The sequence below is a fragment of the Eptesicus fuscus genome, chromosome 10, assembly GCF_027574615.1.
Source record: "Eptesicus fuscus isolate TK198812 chromosome 10, DD_ASM_mEF_20220401, whole genome shotgun sequence".
Classification (NCBI taxonomy): Eukaryota; Metazoa; Chordata; class Mammalia; order Chiroptera; family Vespertilionidae; genus Eptesicus; species Eptesicus fuscus.
In genome coordinates, this window is record NC_072482.1 from 190,743 (window position 1) to 202,946 (window position 12,204).

General features: G+C 50.3%; 1 protein-coding gene and 1 long non-coding RNA gene across 2 annotated transcripts in view; one reads left to right on the forward strand and one right to left on the reverse strand.

The window, feature by feature from the left end:
- The first annotated feature begins 608 nt into the window (after nucleotides 1-608).
- Nucleotides 609-5,839, forward strand: LOC129150529 (uncharacterized). The gene is given in 3 exon segments (XM_054722304.1): nucleotides 609-4,580; nucleotides 4,671-5,553; nucleotides 5,556-5,839. Coding segments are annotated over 3 exon segments (5,139 nt in total).
- Nucleotides 5,840-7,332: 1,493 nt separating this feature from the next.
- Nucleotides 7,333-12,204, reverse strand: part of LOC129150464 (uncharacterized) — a 34,352-nt gene continuing 29,480 nt past the window's right edge. The window contains exons 3-4 of the long non-coding RNA XR_008557221.1: nucleotides 8,344-8,477; nucleotides 7,333-7,407 (exon numbers count right to left, since the gene is read on the reverse strand). This is a non-coding gene — a long non-coding RNA (uncharacterized LOC129150464). The remainder of the gene's footprint in view (nucleotides 7,408-8,343; nucleotides 8,478-12,204) is intronic.

The following is a 12,204-nucleotide window of genomic DNA, read 5'->3' on the forward strand; positions in this document are numbered from 1 at the left end:
TCATGGGGGTCATAAACACTCTCCCTGCCCACTGCTTGAGACCCCCTTTAAAGCCTTTGTTCTGGCGAGAGAGGTCCTCTTTTTCCCCGGTGATCGCTGGAGATGAGAGCTCGTGCTAGCACGAATAAAGGTTCTCTTGCAGTTACAGCGGGTCTTGGCTCCTTCCTGGGGGGGTTTTGGGGATTCTGAACACTGGGCATTACATTTGGGGGCTCGCCCGGGATCCCCAAGACCCCCAAACCCGGAGAACCTGACTGGCCACGGTAGGTGTCTGTTTTGTCTTTTGTCTCTTGTGTGAGCTCAAATCTGAATTTCTGGCAGTGCCTGAAGCCGTCTAGGCAGACGCGCTGGAGGACCATGGGCAGGAGGCATCGGGAGACGTCTCGATCCTCCTTCAGGAGGGACGTGTATTTCCTTCAGGAGGGATGTGTATCCCCCTCCAGTTTCTGGGACGAGGTGGGTCGCTCCCACCGGTCGGCGTGAGGCCGTCGTCCACGCTTTTGGTTCTGCTCCAACGGACTCGCATTGGAAGGCTTTTCTTAAGGATCCTCTGTTTGTGTGTGTTGATTTGTTTTTGTTTTGTTTTGTGGACTCTCTTGACGGACGCTATGGGACAGACTCAAACCACTCCTTTAAGCATTATGATTGATCATTTCAAGGAGGTTAAGGGAAGAGCTAGCAACCTCAGTGTGGAGGTCCGGAAGGACCGGTGGCAAACTTTTTGTTCTAGGGAGTGGCCGACTTTTAGTGTTGGGTGGCCGCCGGAGGGGACCTTCGACCTCCCCACCATCCACCGGGTGAGGGACATCGTCTCTCAGCCCAAGAAGGGACATCCTAATCAACTTCCTTATATTATTACTTGGCAGGACCTCGTGGAAGATCCGCCCTCCTGGCTTAAGCCCTTTCTGCCCCCACGCCCCCCAGAGCCAAAACCCATACTTGCCTTACAGGAAACGGAGAAGGTAAAGGAGAAGAAGGACCTCACCCTGCCTTCAGCACCCCTCTACCCCGTCTTGCAGGGGGGAACTGAAGAGGAATTAATCTTTCCTCCACCATACCAGCCCCCTAGGAACTCACAAAGGGGCAGTCCTCCACAGCCACGAGAGGCAGAAGGGGCTCTGAGAGCCGAGAGGGGAGGAGCTCCGGCAGCAGAGAGGGGAGGGGTTCCGGTTCCTGCGGGGAGCCCGCCCCTCACTAGACAAAGGGCTCAGAGGGAATTGCTTATCCCGGCCGCCGACTCCACAGTAAAGACTCTGCCTTTACGAGTGGCAGGGCCCCCAGATGCGGAGGGAAATCAGCCCTTTCACTATTGGCCCTTCGCCACTAGTGACCTGTACAACTGGAAGGCTCAGAATCCTAAGTTCTCTGAGAAGCCGGCAGGACTTACTGACTTGTTAGACTCTGTCCTTTTCACCCATCAGCCGACATGGGACGACTGTCAGCAGCTCTTGCAGGTCCTATTCACCACAGAGGAGAGGGAGAGGATCCTCAACGAAGCCTGGAAATTAGTTCCGGGCGTGGATGGAAATCCCACCACCAACGCAGCCCTAATAGATGCTTCCTTTCCCCTGACTAGGCCTGAATGGGATTTCAACACGGCAGAAGGTAAGGAGAGGCTCCGGGTCTACCGCCAGACTCTAATGGGGGGTCTCCGCATGGCTGCTAGGAAGCCGACTAATCTGGCCAAGGTAGGGAATGTTCAACAGGAAAGGGATGAGTCCCCGGCTGCCTTTCTGGAGCGGATCATGGAGGCATTCCGTACCTACACCCCCATGGATCCAGAAGCTCCCAATAACAGGGCGGCTGTGGTCATGGCCTTTGTAAACCAATCAGCCACAGATATTAGAAGGAAACTGCAGAAGGTAGATAGGTTAGGGGAGAAGAGTTTAAAGGACCTGCTGGAAGTAGCCGAGAAGGTGTACAATAACAGAGAGCCCCCGGAAGAAAGGCAGGCTCGCGCTGCGGCGGCTGCTAGCAGCAAACAAACCCGAGACCTAGCTAAGATCCTGCTCGCCACCACCGCGGACTCTCCCGAGGAATGGAACCGCCGTCTCCGCCGACTCGCCGGCAGCCAGGAAGACGGTAAGGGGACCACCCGGGGCGGGAGGCGGAAGCTGCAGAAAGATCAGTGTGCTTACTGTAGGGAGATAGGGCACTGGAAACAAGAGTGCCCGAAGAGGACCAGCAAAAAGGGTGGTGGAGCGGATCGAGTAAAGGTTCTGGAGCTGGATGAACTGAGTGATTAGGGGAGTCGGGGTTCGGACCCCCTCCCCGAACCCAGGGTAACCCTTAGAGTGGAGGGGACCCCCATTGACTTCCTTGTCGACACCAGAGCACAACACTCAGTCCTCCGTACGCCTCAAGGAAAATTAGCAAATAAGAAGTCTTGGGTGCAAGGGGCAACTGGTATGAGCCAGTATTCATGGACTACCCGAAGAACGGTGGATTTAGGGATGGGACAGGTATCCCACTCTTTTATGGTAATTCCGGAATGCCCCTACCCCCTGTTAGGACGAGACCTACTCACTAAGATCGGAGCCCAGATAACTTTCAGACAAGGGGGGCCTCAGGTTACTGATGGCAAGGGCCACCCTATTCAGGTCCTGACCGTGAGGCTGGAGGATGAGTACCGGCTTCACCAAAAAGCCTCTCCAGTAGAGGACAGCATGGACGAATGGCTGCAGGAGTTCCCCATGGCTTGGGCGGAGACAGGGGGAGTGGGGCTCGCCACCCACAGGGCCCCAGTCCTGGTAGAATTAAAACCAGGGCAAGGCCCGGTAAGAATCAAACAGTACCCCATGCCCCAGGAGGCCCGGAAGGGAATTCAGCCACACGTTCGGAGACTGAGGGGCCTAGGAGTGCTGGTCCCCTGCCAGTCTGCCTGGAACACCCCCCTCCTGCCAGTCAAGAAGCCTCACGCGAATGACTACCGGCCGGTACAGGACCTCCGGGAAGTAAATAAAAGAGTTATGGACATACACCCAACAGTCCCCAACCCATACACTCTCTTAAGCTCTCTGGCGCCCTCCCGTGTCTGGTATACTGTGTTAGATTTGAAGGATGCCTTTTTCAGTTTGCCGCTGGCACCCCGCAGTCAACCCCTGTTCGCCTTTGAGTGGCATGACCCGGAAGAGGGCTACAGTGGGCAACTGACGTGGACCCGGTTGCCTCAGGGATTCAAGAACTCGCCCACCATCTTCGACGAGGCCCTAAACGAGGACCTGGGTGAGTACCGGAGAACACACCCCTTCCTCACTCTCCTTCAGTATGTGGACGATATCCGGATTGCAGCAGACACGGCTGAAGACTGCAAGCAGGGGACAATGGACCTGCTGGCCTCCTTGGGGGCCCTTGGGTACCGGGCTTCTGCGAAGAAGGCCCAGATATGCAGAGAAAGGGTGAGTTACCTGGGATACATCCTGGAGGGTGGACAGCGGCGGCTGTCAGATGCCAGAAAAGAGACTGTTTTGAAAATCCCAACCCCCACCTCCCGAAGGGAAGTGAGGGAATTCCTAGGGTCGGCTGGCTACTGCCACCTCTGGATACTGGGTTTCGCGGAGATAGCCAGGCCCCTATATGAGGCAACCAAGGAGGGAAAGGCATTTGAATGGACTGAGAGAGAGAAGACAGCCTTTGAGCAGTTAAAGAAAGCCCTCCTAAGTGCTCCGGCCCTGGGCCTGCCAGATATCACGAAGCCATTCCACCTCTTCGTAGATGAACACAAAGGAATAGCGAAAGGGGTCCTGACTCAAACCCTAGGCCCCTGGAGCCGCCTGGTGGCTTATTTGTCCAAAAAGTTAGACCCTGTAGCTGCCGGATGGCCACCGTGCCTAAGGATTATTGCGGCAACGGCGCTTTTAGTCAAAGACGCTGACAAGCTGACTCTGGGGCAGGAAGTCTGGATCACCACCCCACATGCCATTGAGGGAGTCCTGAGGCAGCCTCCTGACAGATGGATGAGCAACGCACGTATAACACACTACCAGAGTCTCCTTCTCAACCCTCCCAGAGTACGGTTTCTTCCCAGTGCGGCTCTCAATCCTGCCACCTTGCTGCCCGACCCCGACCTAGATGCTCCCCTACATGACTGTGCAGGAATCCTGGAACAAGTGCATGGGATCCGGAAGGACCTGACCGACCAGCCCCTTCCAGATGCAGACGTCACCTGGTTCACGGACGGAAGCAGTTTCGTACGGGATGGAAGCAGGTATGCGGGTGCAGCTGTAGTCACTGAAACGGATACTGTATGGGCAGAGGCCCTGCCCTCCGGGACGTCAGCCCAGAGAGCAGAGCTTGTGGCCCTCACCAAGGCCCTGACACTGGGAGTTGGCAGGCGGCTCAACATCTACACAGACAGCCGTTATGCGTTCGCCACCGCTCATGTTCATGGGGCAATCTACCAAGAGAGAGGGTTACTGACAGCAGAGGGGCAGACTCTAAAAAATAAACAGGAGATACTTGACTTGCTCTCGGCCTTATGGCTCCCTGCCAAGTTGGCCATCATACACTGTCAAGGGCACCAGAAGGCTGACGACCCAGTGGCAAGAGGAAACCGCAGGGCTGACCAGGCGGCCAAGGCAGTAGCCCTTTCTCCGATCCCCACCATGGCCCTACAGCTCCCAGACCCAGGGGACCCAGTTCTGCCAGTTCAGCCAGGATATTCCCTGGAGGAGTTACAGTGCATTAGGAAGCTTCCCCAAGCACAGGAGGAGAAGGGGTGGTGGTATACACTGCAAGGGGAGCTCATACTGCCAGACCAGCTTGGAGTCTCCATGATAAAGCACATGCACCGGTCCACTCACCTGGGGGCACGCAAATTAAAGGACTTAATCCGACACGCCAGAATTAAGATCCACCAACAGGACATCAAAATAGAACAGGTCGTATCTGCCTGAAAGACCTGTCAACTCACAAATGCAAGAACCGGGCCGAGTGAAAAAGGAGCCCGGCTCAGAGGAACCAAGCCTGGAGCACAATGGGAGGTCGACTTCACTGAGGTTAAACCAGGAAAGTATGGCTATAAATATTTATTAGTATTTGTAGATACCTTCTCCGGATGGGTAGAAGCATACCCAACTAAGCATGAAACAGCTCAGACGGTGGCCAAGAAGCTGCTGGAAGACATCTTGCCCAGGTACAGTTTTCCCGCTGAGATAGGGTCGGACAATGGACCAGCCTTTATCTCGCAGGTAACGCAGGCAGTGGCCAAGGCCATTGGGGCAAATTGGAAATTGCATTGTGCTTATAGGCCCCAAAGCTCAGGGCAGGTAGAGAAGATGAATAGAACTCTAACAGAGACCCTTACCAAACTGACCATAGAGACTGGCGGGGACTGGGTGGCTCTCCTTCCATATGCCCTTTACCGGCTTAGGAACTGCCCCTACACCCTGGGTTTTACCCCTTATGAGATCATGTTCGGCCGGCCACCCCCTATTATCCCCAACCTTAAAGCTGACTCTCTTGCAGAATTTGAAAGTCAAGAACTGTTTCTTTCCTTGAGAGGGCTCCAGAAGGCGCACGAGGACATTTGGCCGCGCCTCCGCGCTATCTACGAGACGGCCCAGCCCCGACTCCTCATCAGCATAAGCCGGGGGACTGGGTCTACGTCAAGAGACACCGCCGGGAGACCCTTGAGCCACGTTGGAAGGGTCCTTACGTCGTGGTGCTGACGACCCCCACCGCTCTCAAAGTGGACGGCGTCACCACCTGGGTCCATCACACCCACGTTCGGCCAGCAGACCCCTCGGTGATCCGTGAAGACTTCATCGCCCAGTGGAGCGTTAGTCGAGACCAATGCAACCCGCTCAAGCTCAAGCTGAGGCGTTCTCAACCTGCCTGATGTTGGTAACCCTGCTCGCGGCCACTCCCACCACCGGGAGTCCCCACACCCCCTTCAACATCACCTGGCAGATCATAGACACCAGCTCGGGGACAGTAGTTAACCAGACTTCTCAAATCCACCCCAGAGACACTTGGTTCCCGGACCTCTATATAGACCTTCTTATCTTCTTTCCTGACATAACAACTGGAGAGCCTACTGGGGATTTCGATGGGCCAAACCTCTCGGGGTCCAGGGACCTCAGAACATTCTATTTCTATGTTTGCCCCAGGCACTCACGAGGACACACCCAGGATTCATGCGGGGGAATGGGGAGCTACTTCTGCGCCTCTTGGTCGTGTGTCTCGACTGGGCACATCTGGTGGGCTCCCCCGAAAACTGACGACCTGATAACCGTGACAAGGTCGGAGGCGCCGCCTTGCCCTGTGGGATTTGGGAGGTATCTCTGCAACCCCGTGCGAATGTCCTTCACGGAACAGGGGAAAAAGGCAACAGGATGGGACGCTGGAAAAACTTGGGGAATCAGACTTTACAATGGGATGGGAGACCCGGGGATGCTGTTTACCCTCCGAGTACAGGCGACGCCCCTTACCCAGCAAACCCGTGCAGGGGTGGGACCCAACCGAGTACTGGCCCTCTGGCCCACCACCCCCCGAGTGTCTGTGCCCAAGAGCACCCGGGCTCCAGCTTCACAGCCCTCTACATCCCCAGTCCCTATCAGGACATCGCCTGTATCCCCTGCCCCGGCCCGCGGGCTTCCGCCTGATGCAGACCCCTTGTGGAACACGGTTGTCGGAGCATTCCATGTTCTGAATGCTTCGAGGCCTGACCTGACTTAGTCCTGTTGGCTCTGTCTAGATATCCAGCCACCATACTATGAAGGCATTGCTCTTAGCGGCAAATACACCACAGCCATTAATTCCAGCTCCTGTAGGTGGCAGCAGTCTGCTGCAAGGCTAACCCTCCAGACAGTAACAGGACAGGGCACTTGTATAGGCCACGTGCCCCCAGAACAGTCACATCTCTGTAATGAGGTCCTTACTGTTCCCAATAAGACAGTGTATCTACTTCCCCCTGAGAATACCTGGTGGGCCTGTTCCAGTGGCCTCGCCCCCTGCATCCACACAAGAGTCCTCAACTCCCCGAGGGAAGGCTTTTGCATACTCGTCCAGTTGATCCCCAGACTCATATATCATACGGGGGACGAGATACTTAACAAGTTTGGCTCTGCCAATCCCAGAAGCAAGAGAGAGCCTATTACCGCCCTGACTATGGCTGTGCTCTTGGGGCTCGGGTTGGCAGGAGCAGGAACTGGGATATCATCACTCGTCATCCAGGATAAGAATTATGGGATTCTGAGGGCGGCCATAGATTTAGATATAGAAAGAATCGAGAAATCAATCTCTCATCTACAGGAGTCACTCACTTCCCTATCGGAGGTGGTACTACAAAATAGGAGGGGATTAGACTTATTGTTCATGCAGCAAGGGGGCCTTTGTGCGGCTTTGGGAGAGGAATGTTGCTTCTACGTCGACCACTCCGGGGTCGTAAGAGAGTCTATGGCCCTCCTGAGAGAAGGATTGCAGAAGCGCAGGTTAGAAAGAGGGAGATCACAGTCCTGGTATGAATCTCTATTCAACTGGTCCCCCTGGTTAACCACCCTCCTCTCTGCCCTAGTTGGGCCCCTTATAATCCTACTCCTGCTGCTGACCGTCGGCCCCTACATCATCAATAGATTAGTTCAGTTCATCAAGGAACGAGTAGGGGTCGTGCAGATGATGGTGCTACACACTCGGTATAAGCCTCTACCAACGGAAGAAGAGATGGGGGTGCCAACTGACCCATGATTGGGTCTGTAAGTCTCATGACAAAGGGGGGAATGATAGAGCCAAATTACTGTGCTGCCCCTCCCTGTAGACTGCAAGAATGTAACAGTTGCACGTACCTGCCAATAGGAATGTAGAGAGATGGACTCAGTCCACTTTAGGCAAGCTGCCCAGTGTGCCCCTGTGTAACTGGACCCCTCACCCTACCCCTGACCAATCATGGGGGTCATAAACACTCTCCCTGCCCACTACCTGAGACCCCCTTTAAAGCCTTTGTGTAACTGGACCCCTCACCCTACCCCTGACCAATCATGGGGGTCATAAGCACTCTCCCTGCCCACTGCTTGAGACCCCCTTTAAAGCCTTTGTTCTGGCGAGAGAGGTCCTCTTTCTCCCCGGTGATCGCTGGAGATGAGAGCTCGTGCTAGCACGAATAAAGGTTCTCTTGCAGTTACAGCGGGTCTTGGCTCCTTCCTGGGGGTTTTTTGGGGATTCTGAACACTGGGCATTACAATGGTACCGCATTGTTGTGCTGATCTGCATCTCTTGGATGATTAGTGACTTTGAGCATGTTTGCTCTTTATTTTCTGACCAAAAAAAAATAGCCTTTGTCTATATTTTCTAGTATATTACAATAATGTGGTGACCGCGTGGAGGCAGAGCTCCGTGGCTCATTACCCAGCACCTCCAGGACCATTCTTCTCTGGTGTCCAGCTGCTCCACACAGGCACTCCTGCAACGACAGAGTCTGCGCTCCTCCTTCCAGCTCCCAGCACTTCTTTTCCTGCTCTCCTATAATGTCAGCATGATTTCTGCGACAGCAAGGAGAAGAAACAAGAGAAAACAAAAAGAACAGGATTATTCATCGTCTCCAAAAGTCACCGACTTAACCAGCTTTTTCACCTGGACTACCATTTTACAATACAGCTTCCCTTCTCTAAAAAGGAAAATCCAAAGTAAGGGGGCAAAAAATAAAGAAAAAGAAACTCATGTACAATTCCTTTAGCCAGAACAGATGAGCCTGCGGACACGAGCCATGGGAAAAAGCAGGGCTTTGTGAACAAGACTCCACTGTCCCTGGGAAAACACTTTAAACTGCAAACGGAATGCCTTGAACCAGCAACTACTCATGAACCTTTATTAGGTACCGGAAATGGTACATGTGAATCTAAACAAGGATTTTTGTTTCTCCAGTATGAGCCTGAAAAAAATGAAGAAAAGGAAGCCCTACCACCAGCCTACTTTAATTTTGGAGGCAAAGTGATAGAGAACACATGAATTCTGATAGTGCAGAGGTCTTGGTTTCTAAGAAGTCAACCGGCTCCTTCTTCCCTTCCCTTCCTTTCCCCTCCTTTCGCTTTCCTCCCCTTCCCTTCCCTTCCCTTCCCTTCTCTTTCCTCCCCTCCCCTCCCCTCCCCTTCCCTTGTATCTCAAAAAGTTGAGAAAGAGATGCTCAGCACCAGATGTGTGTGGTGGAGTCAGAAGACATTCTTTCAGTAAACCAGCCCCTCTGGACAGTATTTCTGCTCAAAGTTGGTCTTGGAAGACTGGTGGGGTTGATGCTGTGTCCTTTACAGAAGTCTTAAGACATCTTCAGTTTCTGGTTTTGTTCCTTTTGGAATATACCATCTGGAAGCTGCCATGTGAGAAGTCTGACTACTATAGAATGAATCACCACGCTGTGAGAAGGCCCAAGCTAGAACCATGGAGAGGACGGTCAACAGAAAGCCACAGCAGGGTCCACCAGAAGGAAGTCTTCTTGCACCTTTGAGCCCACTACCAGCTAAAGGCAGAGCAGCCAATAATCCCAGCAGGTGCTGAGGAGCAGAGAACAATGTGTCCTAGCATGTGGAGTATCTGGAAAGTGTTCCCTGGGCACTTGAAAAGAATACATATTTTTCTGCTTGAGGTTGAAATGCCCTGAAGTCCCCATTAAAGCCCTCTGTTCTAGTGTGTCATTTATGACTACTGTTTCCTTGTTGACTTTCTGTCTGGAAGATTATCCATTGATGCCAATTGCATGTTAAAGATCCCTACTATGACTGTATTACCTTTGATCTCTCCCTTTATGGCCATCAATATTTGCTTTATATATTTAGGTTTTCCTATGTTGAGGGTATAAATGTTTCCAAGGGTTATATCCTCTTGTTGGATTCATCCCTCTATTATGGTATAACATCCTTCTCTCTTAGGATGGCCTTTATTTTAAAGTCTATTTTGTCAGATATGAGTATTACTACCCCAGTTTTTTTTGTTGATGTTGCATTTGCCAAAAATATCTTTTTCCATCCCTTTGCTTTTTTAAAAACATATTCTTTATTGTTTAAAGTATTACATATAGCATTACATATGCCTTCTTTTACCCCCATTGAGCTCTCCCAGCCACCCCCAGCCCCCAGCACATGCCCTCACCACCCTGGTGTCTGTGTACATTGGTTATGCTTATATGCATGCATACAAGTCCTTTGGTTGATCTCTTACCTCCTGCCCCCGCCCCATCCCCTGCCTTCCCTCTGAAGTTTGACCATCAGTTCGATGCTTCTCTGTCTCTGGATCTATTTTTGTTCATCGATTTATGTTGTTCATTATATTCCACAAATGAGTGAGATCATGTGATATTTATCTTTCTCTGATGGGCTTATTTCGCTTAGCATAATGCTCTCCAGCTCCATCCATGCTGTTGCAAATGATAAGAGTCCTTTTTTTTTTTTACAGCAGTGTAGTATTCCATTGTGTACACGTACCACTGTTTTTTAATCCACTAATCTGTGGATGGGCATTTAGGCTGTTTCCAAATCTTAGCTATGGTGAATTATGCTGCTATGAACATAGGGGTACATATATCCTTTCTGACTTGTATTTCTGGTTTCTTGGGATATATTCCTAGAAGTGGGTTTATTGGGTCAAATGGGAGTTCCATTTTTAACTTTTGAGGAAACTCCATACTGTTCTCCACAGTGGCTGCAACAATCTGCATTCCCACCAGCAGTGCATGAGGGTTCCTTTTTCTCCACACCCTTGCTAGCACTTGTCATTTGTTGATTTGTTGATGGGAATCATTCTGACAGGTGTGAGATGGTATCTCATTGTCGTTTTGATTTGCAACTCTTGGATAATTAGTGACTTTGAGCATGTTTTCATATGTGTCTTGTTCTCCTGTATGTCTACTTTCAAAAAGTGTCTATTTAACTCCTTTGCCCTTTTTTTTATTGGATCGTTTATCTTCCTTTTGTTAAGTTATATGAGTTCCCTGTAAATTTTGGAGATTAAACCCTTATCAGAGATAACATTGGCAAATATGTTCTCCCATGCAGTGGGCTTTCTTGTTGTTTTGTTGATGATTTCTTTTGCTGTGCAGAAGCTTTTCATTTTGATGTAGTCCCATTTGTTTATTTTCTCCTTAGTTTCCATTGCCCTAGGAGCTGTATCCATAAAGATATTGTTAAGACATATATTTAATATTTTACTGCCTATGAATTCTTCTAAGATTTTTATAGTTACCCATCTTGAGTTTGTTTTTGTGTATGGTGTAAGTTGGTGGTCTAGTTTCATATTTTTTTGCATGCATCTGTCCAATTTTCCCAACACCATTTAATGAAAAGTCTGTCTTGACTCCATTTTTCTTGACTCCATTGTATGCTCTTGCCTCCTTTGTCAAATATTAATTGAGCATAATGGCTTGGGGTGATTTCTGGGTTTTCTGTTCTGTTACGTTGGTCTATATGTCTGTTCTTGTGCCAGTACCAGGCAGTTTTGACAAGAGTAGCTTTGTAATATAGCTTGAAATCTGATATTATGATCCCTCCAATTTTGTTCTTCTTTTCTCAAGATTACTGCGGCTATTCTGGGTCTTCTTTTATTCCAGATGAATTTTTGGAGAGTTTGTTCTAGGTCTGTGAAATATGAGACTGGTTTTTTTAAATGGGGATTGCACTGAATCTATAGATTGTTTTGGGTATTATGGACATTTTAATGATATTGATTCTACCAATCCATGAACATGGTATATTCTTCTATATGTTTATGTCTTCCTCTATCTCTTTTTTCAATGTCCTATAGTTTTCCAATTACAGATCTTTCACATCCTTAGTTAAGTTTATTCCTAGGTATCTTAATATTTTTGTTGCAATTGTAAATGGGATTGTTTTTGGTTGTTTGTTTCTCTTTCTGTGAGTTCATTATTGGTGTATAAAAAGGCCATAAATTGCTGGGTGTTGCCCTGGCCAGTTTAGCTCAGTGTATGGAGCGTCAGCCTGCGGACTCAAGGATCCCGGGTTCGATTCTGGTCAGGGGCACTTCCCCGGGTTGCAGGTTCGGTCCCCAGCAGGAGGGCATGCGGGAGGCAGCTGATCAATGATTCCCTCTCATCATTTATGTTTGTCTCTCTCTCTTCCCTCTCCCTTCCTCTCTGAAATTAATAAAAATATATATTTAAAAATTGCTGGGTGTTAATTCCATCCCTCTACTTTTAATCTATGTGGTTCTTTGGTTCTAAGGTGGGTCTTTTGTAGACAGTATATATGGGTCATATTTTCTTTC